The following is a 20,880-nucleotide window of genomic DNA, read 5'->3' as shown; positions in this document are numbered from 1 at the left end:
CAGAAGAGATCAGTGCCCACAGCAGGCAGCTACATACAGAGCACTGCAGTAGAAGGTAGATTACTAGCCAGCAAAGCTACCCTAAAATGTCCCTCAAATCCCTGCAGACTTCTGTCCCTCCAATACAGAGCAGTATCAAGTAGATTACTAGCCAGCAAACTTACTATCAACTGTCCCTCAAAGAAATCAGTGAAATCAGTAACAGCTCTCTCCCTACACTAGCTCTTGCAAGCACACACAGGCAGAATGAAAAAACGCTGCAGGGCTTCAGTTTATATATGGAAGGGGAGTGGTCCAGGGGGTGTGGGGGTGGTCCAGGAGGGAGAGCTTCCTGATTGGCTGCCATGTATCTGCTGGTCTGGGGTGAGAGGTCAAAAAAAAGCGCCAGGTAAGGCGAACCCAAAATGGCGAACGTCGCGCGACGTTCGCGAACTTGCGGCGGACGCGAACAGCCGATGTTCGCGCAAACAAGTTCGCCGGCGAACAGTCCGCGACATCCCTAGTTAGGATATGGGTGCACAGCCTAAAGGCTCCCCTGTGCTAAGAGAAGTGGATTTGCTCCCTTCCCCTGTGGATCTGCTCCCTGCTCCATTAATTTAAATCTGATCAGTTTACATGTGCACACACACAGAGGAGGTGAAGCTGTGGTCAGCCTGGAGATGCCTCCTTTTATGTATTTGGGCTGACCTTAGCTTCAGCTTATTGTGTATGTGAACACAGGTTGATCGGATACAAATCGAGCAGGGGCAGGGAGCAGATCCACAGGGGCAGGGAGCAGATCCACAGGGGCAGGGAGCAGATCCACAGGTGCAAGGAGCAGATCCACTTCTCTCAGCCTCAAAAATTTGCAGGCTGAGAACAGCTGGAGCCTTCAGCCTGTGTGCCCATAGCTTAAAACTAATCCTTCAGAAAGGTGTTTAAATGTGTTGGCTAGAATTCCAAAGTTTTGTGTTTAGAGGCCGTTGTTCCGCCTCCGCTGAGCCATTATCTACTTTGCAAGTTAGTAATTAGAAGCATCATGTTATGTAAATACTTGGGGTCTGCGCTACCTGGCATCAGTAACTAGCTGTTAGAAACTTGAATAAACAGGAATAAGAGAACAGAGACCGTGTTACAAAAAAACATGGCTGCGTACATAATCATTAGAGAATAATTAGATACATGAGCACTTAAGGAACCAATAATGTAAAATTCTTATAACATTCACACTGGCCTCATGCGATGACTCTACAAATTCAGTTACGATCAGCTCCTCATTTACCTTTCAAATACTTTTATTTATCATTACCTGATGTCTGGTACTGCTCGGCACAAAAAAAAACCACTTTATTCTGCTCCAAGATCTTTAATTTCTTTGTGATAACCCCACAACTCTTTCAGTTCAAGAGAAAATCCTTTGCAGACCAAAGAGAAAGGCAAAAGAAAAGTTGTTAGTTCTACCCCAGAGGTGGTTGCATTAATGCCTTTGAAGTAGAGCCGTAGAGTGGTTGGGAAATAAAAGGACTACTTTCAATAAGATGTGTCAAAAGGAGTGTTGCATTCTGCTGCCATTATTCACAGTATAGAACTCATTTGCAATACAAAATTGGCTCGATTGCTCATTCCAGGCCACTCAAATCCAAGGATTATGGACAAAAGGGGAAGAAAAATCCGCTGCGCTGAAAGGGTGGTCATGTGACAGAGCTGGTGCAATGACTTGCCACTTGATGTTAAAGGGGAACTCCACAAAAACATAACTTCAGCTTTTTAAAACATAAACATAATTTCAAGAAACTTTGCAATATACTTCAATCACAAAATATGCAGGCTTTTCATGGTTTTTAATGGTTTTCAAAGGTTTTTTACAGTTCCCTAAGCCTAGCCCCCTGCTCTCCTGCTGATCTGTTTGACTACTTTGTTGAGCTGGCTGACTACTGTTACTTTGTATAAACAGACATCTGTTCTCAGCCTGCATCCTTCAAACCACACAATTCCCTGCACACATGATTTCAATAAGGAATAGAACATTACAGTGCAATGCATTGTGGGTTATGTAGTTCCTGCATGTTGTCTGAAAGCTGTGGAGAAGTTGTTACAATTTGTAACATCAGTGTTTAGTCCCTCTTTCTCTGCCAGGTTTCAAATGATGCAGACAGAGAAGAACTGTTAAACAGCTGGATTGCAGCATTAAAAATAGCATTTATTCATACTTTTTGAAGATACGGGTATCTGTGATGGGTAAATAAGGGGTTTCTGTATTATGTGGGCCTCTTCATCAAATGAAGAAGCCGGAGTTGTCTTTTAAGTAGATATATGGTCCATTGTGAACATAATCCAATAAAAGATGTTGATCATTACAAGGTGATGACTTGTCTGTATAATGCGCATAGGAGAAATTTAATTAAAGGTGCAACGTTTCAACTATAACAAACCAATCAGCATGCAGCCATTACTGGTCATGTGTTTAAAAGCAAACATCTTATTGGTTGCTGTGGGTTACAGCTCCTGGGCAAACTTAGTGCTTATTATCACCTATGGGGGTAAGACATTGCGTCAGGGAAGCATTAAGGCTCTCCATAAACTATGTACCACCAACTTTACACCAGGGAGTAACAGCTGCATCCAAACTGCAGTATTTCTAGCACTTGAGCAACTATGAGCAAGTCGAAGAGATACAGTTCTGAAGCTATAAAAAATGTGATATTTCTCTCTCTCCCACATCCGCCTTTGTATTGATTTTATCACTGACCATGCAGCATTGAAAGGAGGGACCTTCCCAATTTCTTCCTGAGCTAAATTAACCATTAAAAAAAACTGAATGTCATAGTTGAGGCTTACATGACACTAGCGATCAATCATGATTAGTGTTGATAAATTAGGTCACATGGACTTAAAATGAGCAGCTTGCCACAGCCATGGACTTGTCTGCCTTCTATTTGCTTTCCATCTCTTTCCTACTCCCAGCCCTCTAATCTGGATAAGTCAACCTACTTTGTATTCCAGATATTCTTCCTCGTTCTTTACATTAGGGCTGCCTGTCACAGGTCATCTACAAATATTAAAGAGCTCCAGGAACATCGAGACACTGTATTTTACCAGCGTCTAAGATCTATTTTTAACTAGGGTTTCTAAGACAAGGAAGAGGGAATAAAATCAATCTGCCCTACGAGACGTTCCTCAGAGAGGAATTTCAGATGTCAAATTGGTCCGAAGTTTGACTTGCTGAACCCTACACAGAGAGAGATCACATTTATTCATGTCTAATGTATTTCTCTGTCTGAAGAGGAAGCAGCAAATGGTTCAAACGGAACTCATTATATATTTTTACATTGCGTCTACATTCTTGGATTTCCCATTCATTACCAGCTGTCGTCTAATCTATAGTAAGAGACCAGAGAAAATGAATCAAAATTTTACAAGAAACTAAGAAAGAACCTATAACATATGTTCAAAATAGCACCATGTTGTCTTCTCTGACTCACAGAGCCACGACAGACATAGCTGAATTGGAATTTCAGGATCACTGACAGCATGTTGTCCAATATCCCCTTCGTCTGTCAGTGTCAAGCCTAGGAGAGAAATAATGAAGGCATGAGGAGTTTTGGCCTTCCCTATAACAGGCCACCTGTCATCTATAGGCATATAGTTAAGTATTTCCTGGAAAATGTAGTCTATCATTAGCCTTCCCAATCACAAAGGCTCCCTATTTCTGTGCTAAGAACTTTGCCTTGCTTTATTATGTTCCTCAGCATCACCATGGCCCAAGGAAGCTCCACGGGGGTCAAGTCAATGTTCCTTCCAATGACAGGTCTCACGCAGGTAAAATCTAACAGGAGCATCCTCAGGAACATGGTTTTTTTCTGACACAAAATCATTCTAGGTTTCTAATGATGCCATCTTGTATACGGCTGCTGAGCCCCTAGGTACTTACATTATTAACTCAGTGGTGTTTGTAAGCCAAGAGCTTGAATGATAATTTAGAACATTACATGTTATTATAGTTTATTTACAATAATGACAGACATTTTTATCATCTTGGATTATGGATTATATACAATTAGCTATATAGGATCACAGCCCTTATTTGTCACTGCAAGGGACTTTTTCATGCTTGTGTTGCTCCCCAACTCTTTTTACATTTGAATGTGGCTCACGGGTAAAAAAAGGTTGAGGACTCCTGCTCTATTCACTACTGTGGTCCCTTCACTAAGGCAACAGAGCCTGTCAAGAGTCTACTCCCTGCTATCTCTCCTAGTGGGAACCAAAAAGCTGCTATTTCTTAATAATCCTGATCTATCTCACTATCCTAGAAAGTGCTATTACAGCTACTAACCTTATCACTGACTAACCTCATTCACGGGGTCCCTGTTCCCCGACTTCTCTAGAGGTGCAGATCTCCTCTGGGGCAGGAAACTTTACTGGGCCTTGTTGATCCCAGGCTCAATGATAGTGCATACTGGATCAGATGCAGAAGGCCAAAGAGGAAGGTCTGTCCCTTTCCAATCACTATATTAAAGTGTGGCAGGGGAAGTCGTCATAACAGTACAGACCAATAACAGAAATATTAAAATAGCAAAATAGACACATGGGCCTTTGCCCAGCAACAGCAGCATAAGGAAACATCGGGATTTAAAGCCATAGGTTATATTAAATCCTATGGGTCCGTACATTAGAAACTGCTTTTATACCATCAAAAGGCTACTGACAAATAGGCAAATGTCACAGAATGTCATGAGAACTCTGGAAGATAAACTAAAGGGAGGGGGTAGACTATAGTGAATGTGTATGGCTTCATGCTACCCAGGGCCAGAAATAGGGGTAGTCAGTAGTCACATGCCTAAGGCTCAAAGTTAGTGAGTGTTCTTTTGTGTATGCACTTGGCGCAGCGAGTGACGTAGCCGGGTTGTATAGGGCATCAGGCCAGCATGGCCTGGCACTTATATAACCATTGGCCCATGCCTGGCCAAAGTCTATACCATGGCTCTTTTCCTCTGTACGTTTTGTTTCCCAACAGATGCTTTCTCAATGAAAAATACTGCCAATGCCACATGGTGGGCTGAGTTTGGAAAAGAGCAGGTTCCTCATATGGCATAACAGTAAGTCAACAGGCTAAGACATAACAACCCCATGCTTCCTGAGTATATATAACATACAAGCAATGTTATTTCTAAACCTGTACATTTAACCAAATACCTAACCCGCCTTTATAATAAGTGGTTTTGGCCATTATCTGCAAAGAGTTTGTATGTTTTCCTTGTATCTTACTCTGTTTTCCTCCCATGTTTAAAAAAAAAAACCATGCAGACAGAGTCATTGGCTTCAAATGAAATTGACCCTAGGGTGAGTGAATGTGACAGGACCTTAGACTGTAAACTCCACTGGGGAACAAAATGATGGACAATCTCTAAAAACTGCTCCATAAATGTACCAATGCCATATTAATAACAGATAATATTTAAACACACATATATATATATATATTTTTTATATATATATATATATATATATATATATATATATATATATATATATATATATATATATATATATATATAAATATATATATATATATAGCCACACACAAATTATAAATTGGTCACATTCCTATTTGAATCTGTATAACTTCCTGTTCCTGTACTCTAATCATATGCCTCAAAACTGCTCCTGGCTTTCCTATTTAAAAGCCCCTGTAGAATTTGTTGGTGATTCATCAATATGTAATAATAATAATAATAATAAACCCTATTTTTGACAGCTGCAGTTCTCTGTATGTGAATTTTGTCTGGCAAAACTAGGAAAACCTTTAAAGGAAATGTAAACCCTCAAGACAAACTCATGAAAATTTGCTTATAGTGCTCTAATTTTCATTATTTTGTCCAAGTTTTGAAGATATTAACTGTTTTTAAAGTAATACAATAAAAATGATGCAACAATGCCACCTGCTGGTCAGTTCTGCTGAACAGCCTGACAGTTGGGAGAGATCTTCAGAAAGAGAAAGAGGAAAGGCTTCTAGTGTTGCTCTGCTTAGAAAAAAACAGAGAGGTTTCTACTCTCCTTTTTAAGAAAAGCATCACCAGAAGACTTCTTTTAAATTTTTCTTCAGACTGTCGGTTTCATTATATTATTGAAAAACTGTTCATATCTTGCACAGTAGAACAAAAGTAATGCTATGCTTAGAGTACTCTGAACAATGGTATATTGACTGGAGGGTTTATATATCTTTAAAGTATTTTTACATGGATCGAGATACCTTCTCTTATCATAACACCCCAGTAGGAAGCTGCCATACTGACTGGTTCACGAGGTTCCTGCTCCATAGACATCAGCCCTGTCAAGTGCCACCTGATTTGCACTTTGCCCAAGGTCGGTGTTCAACATTCACACTAAAATATTTTAATAAATTAATATCAAGCCAACTACATTTGTCCTTGATCAGACCCAATTATTAAATTCGAGATATGTTCTATGAAATCATTGCCTTGACTTAAGGAAGCTGTATTTTTCTTTTTAACCTCACATTCATTTTGGCTTAAATTTTAAATGAAGAATTGCACTTGTGTATAGCAAATAATCTACCACTGGTGTCTTTATAATACAAAACTATAAGGAGCCAAGCAAAGACATTATGATAAAAGGTAGCTCCTATTGTTCAGGGAGTTGGGGGAAAGCTTTTCCCATTACTCACCCCACTTCCTGATCAAGAGATTGCACGCTGCTATAAAACACAACACAGGGAGCAAATCCCCAGTTGATTAAAAACACGAGCGCATCCAATGTAATATCCCCTGAGTTCTCCTAAAGGTTAGAAACGCGTGCGCTTCCTTCCTGTTAAAGTCCTAATCCTATGTAATTCAGCATTTCAGAGCACACTTAGATATAATCTGTTTATCAACCCTTCTGTAGCTGATTGTCAGCTGTACGGAGCCACATGTAGTAACATTTGCTGTGCCTGTGGGTTGCTGCATGGTGTGGGTGTCCAGGCGAACAACAAGGATTTGGTGGAACAACAAGATCACTTTTGTTAATGAGAACTGAACCAGCTCCAAAACCCTTCCTGACGCTCTTATTCCGATGCTGTGCCACGGGCAGAAATTTCCCACTCTGTGCTCTGTCTCAATTTGCAGCTCTTTAGTTTCATCAGAAACATGATTTGTCTTGAGCAAAGCACAACAAGCAGCCAACTGACCCAGAACCCCCAGCTAAATCTGACCACAGCCATCTTTCTTATTGGCTATGTCTGCTGAGGCTGGTGCAATAAGGTCACGGTTTCCTTTGGTAACTAAACGGGGAAGGGGGGAATGCAGGGCAGTTATTAACTTCAGTCCGTGTCCAGTCCTGTGATCCAGGTTTGTAATGAAACTGGTCAGTCTGCCCCAGGGTGATCAGGGACAGTGACATTTGGGTACATTATTACACTTATATGTTCACCTAGGAAGTATTGGCATAAGAAAATTGGCTTATTGATGTTGGCCTCTAAATCTGAAAAGAAGGAAAGGTTTGCCCGAGCAGCTGTAGGGTAAGTAATAACTCATCCTATTAAACTCTTTTCTTGTCTGTGTATTGACCTGGCTGGTGCCACTGATAAAAAAAACAGGGATGAACAATCTGCACAATATCTGGCGGCTGTGACTACAGCTCCCATCATCCCAGTGGAAAACTACAGGTTCCCATTTCCTATATCCATGTTCTGTGAATCTAGATACATGCAGGAAAGCACAACATAGTCTGCATCAGCTCAGAACATTCTGAATAAGCTCTGGTAGGGTTACCAAATATAAAGAAACTCTCCAACCCAAGACACAAATGCGGTAGCCACCTTCACCGTAGGCAATCAGTTCTTACTACAATTTTACAGCTGGATCTCACAATTGTTTTAGGGCAGTTAGGGAAGCTGGCCTGTTTTGCTTATAGATAGTGAAATTGTGCACAATAAGGATTGCCACAAAACCCTCTGTACCCCCTAGTTCTACAATTCTCCAGTTTTACAGATAGAGGCAAAAATGACAAATTACAACTGTGGGCACTCCTCAGGGGGCAATTTTAAAAAGCAGAACTCCAAAGTGAAAAAGGTTGCATTTTATTTCCCTTTCCCTTACCTTGCACATTTAGTAAATAACCTGAACAAGCAAACGTTATTTTGTTTATCCTCATATGCAGTTCACATATGATTCCTGGGAACTGTCCACAGTGAGTCACCACACCCTATCTTGATCCCACCATAATGCAGACATGGATGGACTAGAGCCTAGAGAACTGGTTCCATCAGGGGAATCCAACATAGAGGCAAGATGGCAGTAACAAAACTTTGTAGCAATGCTGACCAACTGCAACCCTTCATCATACTAGCAACACCCTCACTAAATTACCTTACTAATTTGTAGTGTTACTGCAGCTAGCAACCCTATGATAAACCGTACAAATATCAATTAGTACATTTGTACTTTGGAGTTAAGGGGGTCCCATTCTAAGGCTGGCATCACCAAACAGCGCCTACTTATGTTACGGGTAACATAGCCCAAAATGAGCTTCCGGTAAATTGAAAAGCCAGGAATCCGGCATGCCAGTGTCTGTATAAGAGCTTGCCTGCACTCGTACCTTGTGTGCTTAATTGAAAGGGACAGTTTAATTCAAGATATCATTAAATGAACAGCAAATTACAAGATAGAGTGATCTTTCATTAGACCATAAACAATGCTTTGTGTTGAAGCACTTACTCTTCTTTCTCCTGATTCTGTAATTTCCCAGTTCAGTCCTTCAGGTCTTACATTCACCTGCTGCAGTTTCACATCTTGATTTTTCCCTAACTGCTGAAACCAGTTCTGGATTTGCTATTTTCATATAACTGTCTCCATCTCTTTATCTAATTATAACCTACATTCTGAACCTATATCAGGGACACACAGCTACTGCTGTATAACTAAAACATCCAGAATCCCAGAGATTGGGTAGGAATAAATCAGGATTCTGGCAGGGTGAATAGGGGGTAACTCCACGGTGCAAATGTGGGTGATAGGGCTGTTTACTGCAGGAAACCTTATTTACTAGTTTATATAGAAACATGACTTAATCCTATGCATAGTTATTTAACAATTTGCTTCAGGGTACAATCCACCATCTGGATCAATACTGCATTTTATATACAGGTGAGGGGCCTGTTCTTCAGATGTTTGGACCCAAGGTTTTCGCAGATAAAGAATCATTCCATAATTTGGATCTTCAGTCTACTAGAAAATGATGTAAACATTAAATAAACCCAATAGGCTGGTTTTGCTTCCGGTAATAATTAATTATATATTCGTATTGATAAAGTACAAGGTGCTGTTTTATTATTACAGAAAAAAATGAAATCATTTTTAACAATTTTGAATATTTGACTAAATTGGAGTCTATGTGAGACAATTCCGAGCTATCTGGCTAATGGGTTTCTGGATAAAGGATCCTATACCTGTATATTAAATGAAATGTCATGTAAGAGGATGCTTATTAAATCATCACTATGCCACTTGCAGTACCACTTTTCACCTCTTGCTTGCGAACAGCAGTACAGCACTGCCCCTAGCTACCCCACAGCTGATATTTGAAAAGCAGTAACATTAAACAGAAATAATTCCCAGAAACTGCAAAACCACCTTCTTCATCAAGCGGAAAAGCCCTACAAAATGCTTGTTTTTAGAGAAAAAGCCAATGCTTCCCTATTAATACTGTGGTTTTGTCCAAGGCTCTCATTTCCCATAACACTTAGATTGATTTCTTGCTGTTAAACAGTAAATACCGTGCAATTTCTCATAGGAAATCTAATGCACATTGATAATCTAATGCACATTGATAGCTTTCTCCTACAATATATTTAGACCCAATACAAAATAGAGCAGAGATTCCATTCCGCCAGTGAGCTTGTCGGCTACAGGTATTAGTGAACTAGAGCCACAAAGAGTTAATATTTCCCAATTATTGTTTTCTGTATCTCGTTAGTCTTCATTTTCAGTCATTTGCCTATTTCTCGCCTGATTCATTCCCTCTGTCTGTACAATTGCTTCTCTTCATTATCTCGTTCTCTCTTTATTTTATTTATATGATTGGCTCTGGGTTTTTTTTTAGTGTTTATCGCTTTAGTTTTTTTTTAAAGTTTTATAATTTGTTTCACTCGCTATTTCATTCACATAAGCAGCTGTTTTCTTGTCCCTCTCTCTCAATTCCTCCTCCTCCCTTATCATAAGGACCTGCAACCTGTTGCTCTCAAGCTGTTCCTGAACTGCACTTTCCAGCCTCTACAACTCCACCACAGTTACATGCACAGATTTTGCAGGTGTTGTTAAACTATCCTGTTCTCAGAAATGATCTCAGCTCTTGTCTTACTATTAGGGCTGTTGATACACTGTAGCCCAAAGACATTAACATTGGGGTGATTGCTATGTAGGAAGTAATGAGTGGCACAATTACTGCCCTTGTGCACTGGGGTTCTGTTTCAACCAAGCTACTATCTACATGGAAGGTTTGTATGTTTTACCTTTCTTATGCAGATTTTCTCTCACAATTCAGATACATACATGAGAGATGGTGCCTATAGTAGCAGTGGGATAATAGTCTCTCGGAAGGGACTGTGGCTGTGGAATAGCAGGTATAGTAGGGAGAGATGGTGCCTATAGTAGCAGTGGGATAATAGTCTGTGGGAAGGGACTGTGGCTCTTGGATAATAGTATCTGGGACTGGACTGTGGCCGTGGGATAACAGGTATAGTAGGGAAAGATGTTGCCTATAGTAGCAAAGGAATAATAGTCTCTGGGAAGGGACTGTGGCTGTGGCATAGCAGATATAGTAGGGAGAGATGGTGCCTATAGTAGCAGTGGATAATAGTCTCTGGGAAGGGAGTATGACTGTGGGATAGCAGGTATAGTAGGGATAGATGGTGCCTATAGTAGCAGTGGGATAATAGTCTCTGGGAAGGGATTGTGGCTCTTGGATAATAGTCTCTGGGAAGGGACTGTGGCCGTGGGAAAACAGGTATAGTAGAAAGAGATGGTGCCTATAGTAGAAGTGGAAGAATAGCCTCTGAGAAGGGATTGTGGCTCTGGGATAGCAGGTATAGTAGGGGGACATGTTACCTATAGTAGCAGTTGGGATAATGTTGTCTGGGACCAGACTGTGGCTGTGGGATATCAGGTATAGTAGGGAGAGATGGTGCCTATTGTAACAGTGGGATAATAGTCTCTGGGAAGGGAGTGTGACTGTGGGATAGCAGGTATAGTAGGGAGAGATGGTGCCTATTGTAACAGTGGGATAATAGTCTCTGGGAAGGGACTGTGACTGTGGGATAGCAGGTATAGTAGGGAGAGATGGTGCCTATAGTAACAGTGGGATAATAGTCTCTGGGAAGGGAGTGTGACTGTGGGATAGCAGGTATAGTAGGGAGAGATGGTGCCTATAGTAGCAGTGGGATAATAGTCTCTGGGAAGGGGCTGTGGGATATCGGGTATAGTAGGGAGAGATGTGCCTAAAGTAGCAGTGGGATAATAACCTCTGGGAAGGGGCTGTGGGATAATAGATATAGTAGGGAGAGATGGTGCCTATAGTAGCAGTGGGCTAACAGTCTCTGGGAAGGGACTGTGGCACTTCGTTCTTAGTCTGTTCTGTATACTGCTGCTTAAAGGAGAACTAAACCTCCCCTTTAGCCAAAAGTGCCCACTGGACCCCCTCTGCTGGCCCCCTCCCTGCCTCCCCCCTGCACAGTCTTACCCTGAATTGTGTCCCCTCTAGAAATACTGACCGCACATGCAGAGTCCAGGGGGCCAGTGGGGACTTTTGGCTAAAGGGAGGTTTAGTTCTCCTTTAAACTCTGCTTTGTTTACCAACTAATTTCTAGCATCATATCTAGTGTTCTGGCACTGCAGCAATATCTCAACCAGAATCCCCCCCCCCTTACTCACAGGCACACCATTTACTGGGAACCATTAAACCCAGAGGAGAGACAGTGTGGCGAGAGAGAGTGCAGCCCAGCCCTGATCTAACTCTCACTAAATTATTCAGAGCTTGCATTAACTTATAAATGAGTGTGTTTGACTGATTTTGTGGTTGATGTACAGATAAATCCTAATGAAAGACAGCTACAAGATTTTAAATAATTAATAACGCTGCCACTTAACAAAGCCCGGCTGGCACTCAGTACTTAACAAGATGCAACTTTAAGACTCAGAATTTGCCCAGAGGCCTCACGTTGGTTTTTGTCATCCATTTCTCAAATGCCTTACAAAGTTTCTCTATCCAACCAAACCACCACCACCCCCCCCCCCTGAATTAAATTGTTTTTATTTTAGGCTGTATGAGGAGGGGACTTGTATTATGGAACACAAAAAAGGAAATAAACAAGCAGCCTTTAAAGGGTTCCTTGGCTATTATTTATGTTAAATACAACTCCTAGCATCCCCTGATTACCGAAGGTTGAAGAGCTAAAGAGTCAAAGGACAGAGTTCACATTTAGGGCTCCCTATTGCTGCACTTATTGGGCTCCCCCTTTCCTTATTCTAGCCCTGCATCTCATTTCCTCATTTAATCTAAGAGCCAATAGGGGTAAACCAGAGGCAAGTTGGCCCCCGCAGGAGCCTTAGAGGGTTACTGCATTACTAGAATCTGGCCCAGATTGATTTACCCTCTCTGGCTTTGTGTATTTTTAAACAGATTTAAGGGACATGTAAATTACTCAATTACAAAGGCATATTGGCTCTTTCACTGCTTTGTCTGCCTGCCCAGGATGTATAGTATTTGCAGTTGCACCAGATTCTCCCCAGATTTACAACTAAGCACAAATAAGGAAAATTTACCAACACATTTCTGTAAATAGTACAGATTTTTTTGTTTCCATTTGTTTTTTAAATTAAAAGTCCTGTATTCTGTGTCTGTCGTTTTTCTAAAAGCATCGAGCACATCACCAGTGTTCCTGCTATTGCTGTCAACTATTTGCATGGCAAAGCGGATCTGACTCCTTGAGTCCAATGACTTCTATTAGATTTCATTTGTGAACGTGCAGTTGCATTTGATTAGATCTATCAGATCAGAATATGACAATCTTGTTCTAACTGGTCAGATAGGATGCTAATGCACACTAATAAATCCCATTCCAACTTCAATAGATGGCAGTGACTGCCATTTGTATGACATGCATGCAGAGAGTTGTATTAGTTTGTACCTGCAAATAGCTCATTTAACTATTCCAGGGAAATTGCCAGTGTATCCACAAGGTACTGGACATTTCAGTATTTGTGTCCTTAGGCACTATTCTAGCTAGAACGAATAAAGCCCTGGGAAGAATATCAGGTATAGTAGGGAGAGATGGTATCTATAGAAGCAGTGGGTAAATAGCCCCTGGGAAGGGAGTGTGGCTGTGGGATAACAGGTATAGTAGGGAGAGGTGGTGCCTATAGTAGCAGTTGGATAATAGTCTCTGGGAAGGGAGTGTGACTGTGGGATATCAGGTATAGTAGGGAGAGATAGTGTGTATAGTAACAGTGGGATAATAGTCTATGGGAAGGGACTGTGACTGTGAGATAGCAGGTATAGTAGGGAAAGATGGTGTCTATAGTAACAGTGGGATAATAGTCTCTGTGAAGGGACTGTGGCTGTGGGATATCAGGTATAGTAGGGAGAGATGGTGCCTATAGTAGCAGTGGGATAATAGTCTGTGGGAATGAACTGTGGCTGTGAGATAGCAGGTATAGTAGAGAGAGATGGTGCCTATAGTAGCTGTGGGATAATAGTCTCTGTAAAGGGACAGTGGCTGTGGGATAGCAGATATAGTAGGGAGAGATGATGATTGTAGTAGCTGTGGGGTAAAAATCTCTTGAGAAGGGACAGTGACTGTGGAATAGCAGGTATAGTAGGGAGAGATGGTGCCTATAGTAGCAGTGGTATAATAGACTCTGGGAACGGATTGTGACTGTGGGATAGCAGGTATAATAGGGAGAGATGCTTTCTATGTTCAAACACTCGGAAAGCTATAGGTAGTAATATACAAGTAAAATTGTGATTTGTTGCCATACTGTAGGTTACCACACTAATGATTATTTCCCACTCTTAGTAATTAAGGCCCACTGATAACAGAGACACAGCTTACAGTGATAACAAATATATTTCACATGTGGGTGTTCTTCCTATTCTATCTATGTTGTGGGAAGTTAAGGGACTGCACCAAACTGCACCAAGGTTTCAATGGTGACCAACTGCCCCTGTGAGCCACAATATTTTTACCAAATTTGTGACCACTGATGGGATGTACCTGAGACATCTGGTGATATTCAGGCCCAGCTACCAGTGACAACATATACAAATTCTCTGTTCCAGTCCCTGGGCTACATCATAATAATTAAGATTTGTTCCTACAAAGCCAAATGTTCACTTTCTCCCACGCTCTCCCACACTCTCTGAGTATTATTTATGCTTCATCTCTCGAGCTGTACCTCAGAAAAACATTATTATACATACAGGCGATAACAGATCAGTTTGGACAAAAGGCAGCTCTGGAAAATAAATGATACGGGACAGAAACCGTTGCCTCCCAGTAACCAACACAGAAATGCAGATACTGCTGCTGCTTATTGGAACAAGCGTATACAAATGCATGTGGTGGGGTAAAGGAAAGGTATTGCCAACTGCAGTGATTTTGCTTGATCCAGCCCTTTATCAGCTTACCGTAACTGTGCAAAAAGTGCGTGTTTAACACTCAAACTTCTGAGCATTAGACTAGATTTTATAACAAAAAAAGACGATTTTATTTTACAATGGGAGATGGGGGAGGATTTTTACTGTTCCTATACTGCTCCCAAAGCTTTAGGCTTTTCACTGGTTAACAAGTGAATATACAGTATATACCTATAGTATAGACATACATACCCAACACCATTCTAGTCCCTCATGCGGGTACAGAATCTATTATCAGGAAAGCTTGGTACCTGGGGTTTTCCCTTATAAGGGGTCTTTTTGTAATTTGCATACCATAAGTTAAGTCTGCTACAAATCATTAAAACATAATTAAAATTAACCTAATAGGATTATTTGGCCTCCAGTAGAATCCATGCAGCTTAGTTGCCATCGGGTAAAAGGTACTGTTTTATTATTACAGAGATAAAGGACATTATTTAAAAAAATTTGATTTGCTTCAAATGGAATCTGAATAAGATATCCCATACCAATATATATTTATATATACGGGTACGGGATCCGTTAACTGGAAACCTGTTATCCAGAAAGCTCATAATTACAGATAGGTGATCTCCCATAAACTAAGTTTTAATTAAATAAATTCTAAATTTTAAAAATGATTTCCCTTTTCTCTGTAACAATAAAATAGTGCCTTGTACTTAATCCACACTAAGGTATACATTCTACAGTATATACTATTGGGTTTGTTTAATGTTTAAATGATTTTTTTATAACTAAGGTATGGTATCCAAATTATAGAAAGATTCCTTATTTGGAAAACCACAGATCCTGAGCATTCTGCAAAACAAGTCCCATACCTCTCTCTTTCTTTCTCTCTATATATACAGTATATAAAGAGTTATGAGACCTGTTATCCAAAATGCTTGGGACCTGGGGTTTTCCGGATAACAGATCTTTCTGTAATTTGGATCTTTATACCTTAAGACCACTAGAAAATCATTCAATGAAATAAAACCAATAGGCTGGTTTTGCTTCCAATAAGGATTAATTATATCTTAGTTTGGTTCAAGTAAAAGGTACTGTTTTAAGATTACAGAGAAAAAGGAAATTATTTTGTAAACTTAAATTATTTGGATAAAATAGAGTCTATGGGAGACGGTCTTTCTGAATTCTGAGCTTTCTGGATAATAGGTTTCCGAATAACGGATCTAATACCTGTGTGTGTATATATATATATATATATATATATATATATATATATATATATATATATATATATATATATATATATATATATATATATATATATATAGAGATATATAGAGATATATAGATATTTATATGTGTATACACTGTTCCAGCACAACACACACCTGTCTCCCAGTGTACCGTCATAAAAAAGAGACGGTTGCAGTATTAGATCTACAGCCCAGCAGGTGTGTGGGTATTGCACAAAAGTTAATACCCATTCTACAAAACAAAAAAGGGGCTCCATTTGAATCTTGGAAGAAAGTCTGCATATTTCTACTAACAGGCAACCAGCATTACAGTTATTACATTTTCTACAATTACTTTGTGTGCCAAAGACATTGGTAACATTACCAGGACTCATTAAGAGGCACAGATTCATCAAACTGGAGACTTATAAAGCAAAGGCAAATGGCAGAAATCCAAGTCAATAGAACCTTTCAAGGGTCCATTTGCCTAATGCCCTTGAACACTCTGCAAGGACAAGGAAAAGAGAAAGCATCACAGAGAGGTAGAGGCTCGGCTGTTGATAGCTACTGTAGGCATGAGGACTTCATGTCAATATGGAGCTGAGAATGCACACTCTTCCTTACTGTACATTGATTCACTTTCTATGTAACATATAGATTATTATCCAGAATGTGCATTATGGGGGCCCATCTCCTTGCATAACAAATGTTGCCACTTTCAATGGATGAGAGTATCTCTCACACTTTATACTACGCTGTTTGGTCCTTGTGATCCCCAAGAGAATATTAGAGGTTTTTTTCCACCAGCCTATTATAAGGTTCTGCCTTCACAACAATTTCATCCAGTGCAAAGGGGAAACACCTGTTCCTCGGCTACAGGCAGCACCTTTGCCAAAGCCATGGAGACCGAATCCAGACAAGACAGGCATGCCCAAGCCTAGTACCACACTCACTCGTGTCCCTAACAAACAAACAACTTCTGAGGGTGCTCCGTGGCTCACCTTTAGCTAAGGAATCATTAAGAATAAGGGGACACATTGATTTACTCCAGACCTCCATAGTCCTGATTAAACATAATTCCTTAAAGCAATTATCTAAGCATAAACCTAGTATGAAAGTGTCTATAATGGTATATATAACAATTTATTAGAATGGCATCTATGATCAAATTAAGTCCAGAAGTTTAGCAGAGACCTGGTGATGACCATCCCAAAGGCAATTCCCCAGCTTGCCATTTCATGTAGACCCTGGCGCAGACATTCATTGGGGATCATGCACATGCATCTGGAATACAAGAGGTTAAATTGGCTGCTCTTTGTCACAAACAGGTCTGAGTGGGATGCCTTCAGGAGACGCTTGCTCCTCACCACTCCCCGATCCTTTTCTTCAAAGAAACAGCATGTTTCTCACACCTATAATAACCTGCTGATGTGATCCATGCTAATCTGTAATGTTTCCTCTCCCTTAGGGAATTACATCACCATCTGTTTTCTCCTATTTGACTTTTCATTACAATGATAATGTGTTTATGCCTAATCCATTCGCCCCTATCCGGGCCACCTAAGCCCAGCCTGCCTGGAGGCACCAACTTGCTTCTAATGGTGAAGTTTACAGGGTGCCAGTTTATTTATCACATTCAGAAGTCATTATAAAGCCAGGATCAGGGCACACATATATACAGATGGGTTTCCATAAAACAACTATGAAACCCAACTGCAGTGCAAATAATATGAATGGCCATGACATGTTGAGCAAAAGAATAATATGTTTGTGCAGAGAGAAGCCGCTGCCTATTTATTTCCCTGGCAATAGGCTGCGGCTGTAGAAAGTATGTTGTTTCATTAAGTAGGTGCTAGTGGCGCAGAAGTAGCACTTAAATGCTTAGGCTTTAGTTCGAAATAACAGCTGACATGTTCAGTTTGTGTTTGCCGAGAGGCAAGAGCGGAACACATATGAATAACAGGGGCTGGGTGCTAGGCAGCCAGGTGATGCCAAATAAACAGGTAGAGTTCTACAGACACACACACAGAATGTTATGTACTGGCAGTCCCTCCCTCACCGCAAAGGCACGCCAGCTATAAATAAATAATAAACATAAGGCAACATAGGATTTGGGGCGGTAAGGTGGGGGATAAAACAGTCACTAAAGCAGCTCTGGACAACCTGCAGCCCTTTGGATGCTGCTGATCTATGACTTCCATCCTACAGATGCCTGGGGTCGCGGAATCTTAACAACACCTGGAGGACTGCAGGTTGCCCATCCCAACACCAAAGTGACCAGGGAATTAAAAGTATTTTTAAAACAATGGCACAGGGAGCCTGATACAGAGATGTGTCCAATACAGTCACATTCTATTACACAAAAGAAAAGTGTCAGCTCTGCTGCATGGAACACATTCATTGTTTGCACATCGCCAAGCACTGAGCAGAGAAGTCTCATTATTTATATTATATATATATATATATATATATATATATATATATATATATATATATATATATATATAAACCTGGGCTTGAGTATCTTTCTGTCTGTCTGTCTGTCTGTCTGCCTAGAATGAGATATTTCCAGCACCACAAGGTTCATGTTAAATTCAATTAGAAGCAATAATAATGTAGGTCTAAGCAGAAGATGGACACAAATAGACATACTTTATTGTCCTAGTATTTGTCTGACAATTATATATCTACCTGCTATCGACCTGCCTACATCTTATCAATATGCCTATCTATCTAGCAATTATCTGTCTGTCTGCCTGTTCTATCGCTTCCTATTATCCAGCTATCCTTTATCTTTCTATCCATGAGCCAATGGGTTGTGTAGAGCACACACAGGGTATAGACTATGAAGGCAGAAAGATCCCAGACAAGGGAAGGAGACTGACCCAGTAATAATGAACTCTCTGGCTGATGTGCAGGGGGCAGTAAGTAAGTCAAGAGAGTGTCAGTCCGTTCTCATTTGGCTGCAGCAGGTACAGAGGGGGTTAATCATCCCCAAATAACCTTTTCCTATGGCTCAGGGAACACACAATCCCTGGTTGCCTTTATGATATTCGATGAGAATTCCTATGCATGTACAGTATATACAGAATTTCTTATGATCAACACAGCACTGAACTACAATTCCCAGCATCCTCGGACAGGGAGCCTAGTGATGCTGGAAGTTGTACCGGGCTGAGTATTTCTATGCTGCGCACTACGCTCCGCGCTGCAACATCCAGGTGAGAGGGTTCCGCGCTGGGGTCCTACCTGAGAGCCGCATGGTGACACCTGTGCGCATCCGGGAGGCACTGTTGGTCCTGGGGGCAACTCCGCCGGGAACTGGTAATTAATCCGACAGGAAAGTGATAGAGCCCAGGCTCCTACCCTCTGTACAAGTGTCCCGTAGAAAGCTTCAGTCAGGGGATGAGCAGCGGTAATGTAGGCTGTGCTGTACCGGTTCCCCTGCTCCTCTGGATCACTCTCCTCCAATGACTGGGTGCTGTTGGGATATGGGTGCTGTTGGGATATGAGTGCTGTTGGGATGAGAAGGCTGGGGGGGTCCCAGTGCGCCTTACCCGGCTCCTGGAGCAACAATCAAGGACCCAGCTCCCTCTCTCTCTGTATCCAGTCTCTCTCTCTCTGCCTCTCCCACTTCTCTCTGTCTCTAGCTCCCCAAGGTATTTAGGGGGGGAAGACGCCCCCTTTTTTGGCTGAGATCAGTTGACACCTCTCCACCCCCCTAGTGCTGGGGGAATGGAGCCTAAGGAGAGTCATTGAGCCCCCCTTGTCACCAGGGAGCTGTGCCAGGTCCAGGAGACTGCCAGAGACAGTCAGAGATAAGAATAGACTCTTATCTGTTCTTCAGCCTCTATCAGAGTGAGGATGTCAGACTCTCTCTTTCTCACTTCTATCTCCCTCCCTCTCTCTCCACCCCCTCTCTTCTTTTCCTCCCTCTACACCTCTCTCACTCTGTTTCTTCCTACCTAGCGTCCCCTTTATGTACTATTCCTCCACTCTAGCTCTTCTTGGGCTTCTCGCTATCCACCCTGCTCACTCTCGTTTTCTCTCCCTTCCCCTTTCTCTCCCTTTTTCTCTTTCTCCTGTCTTCCTCCCTTCTCTCATAAAACGCCTCCCATATAAAATTTATGAAAGCGCTTTTTGCTTGCAGAGTTCAAAAATACCATCTTATTCCCAGAGCAGGCTGCTCTCAGCTGCCATGTGATGTTGCTGCTGCCTCTTAAGGTGTTTCTCTCCCTCTCTCTCTCTCTCTCTCTCTCTCTCTCTCTCTCTCTCCTTTGTTACTGACTGAGAGTTTCAGTCAAGCGGATCTGTGCCAGCTCCTATTGGAGAAGAATGGAATTCAGGTTTTCTACCCTTACCTAAGCCAGGCTTGCCCCACTTCTGCCCCAGGCAGCACTTTGTATGCTCCCTTCAGCACAATATCCGAAGACAAAAACATCTATCTGTTGGTCTGTCTGTTTGTATGTCTATCTATCCACGATCCTGTCTGTCTCTACTGCGTGCTCCTGCCACACCTCTTAGTGAGAACATTCCCATATCAACCCCTTAGGTGCCACAGTGGATGCCAAATGCTAAACTCAGGCTGAGAATTTCAGCTGCAAGTCTTTAGGACGGTCTAAGCAGAAGAAACCACCACAGCCCTCATCCGATTTGGGGTGCAGTAGATCTGTGCAGAAGTAAAGTAAAGGGAATCCATTAGGCCCTATAGATTTATCCCTTTTCTGGGAAGAAATGCAAACGTGGGATTGAGTGCTTAACAAGGTGAATTGGTGGTGCAAAGATTATGTATTAAGGCAGTCTAACCCTGAGCTTTTTTTGAGCCAAATTTCCTGGGATCTATGGATAGCCGAAGGCCGTCAAGGGATGTTATTTTGCCCCTGACTGCGGCACCACTAAGGACAGCCCTGTCTACTGCAGATAGTAGCATCTGTGCCACTTTGACTCATGCCATTAAATATTAAGGAATTGGTTTACCAATAGAGCAAAAAATGCACCCCTTATGCATGCATTAACCAATCCACTAACTGGTGCA

General features: G+C 41.4%; 1 protein-coding gene across 1 annotated transcript in view; it reads right to left on the bottom strand.

Annotated features, from left to right (window-relative positions):
* rtn4rl1.L (reticulon 4 receptor-like 1 L homeolog) overlaps window positions 1-20,307 on the bottom strand; it is a 138,694-nt gene extending 118,387 nt beyond the window's left edge. The window contains exon 1 of the mRNA XM_018245452.2: window positions 19,095-20,307. Coding sequence (XP_018100941.2) covers window positions 19,095-19,125 — 31 coding nt within the window. The 5' untranslated portion in view covers window positions 19,126-20,307. The remainder of the gene's footprint in view (window positions 1-19,094) is intronic.
* Window positions 20,308-20,880: the final 573 nt, after the last annotated feature.

The sequence above is a fragment of the Xenopus laevis genome, chromosome 2L (genome assembly GCF_017654675.1).
Source record: "Xenopus laevis strain J_2021 chromosome 2L, Xenopus_laevis_v10.1, whole genome shotgun sequence".
Classification (NCBI taxonomy): Eukaryota; Metazoa; Chordata; class Amphibia; order Anura; family Pipidae; genus Xenopus; species Xenopus laevis.
Note: the sequence above shows the minus strand (reverse complement) of the source record. Positions and strands in the feature narration are given on the sequence as shown.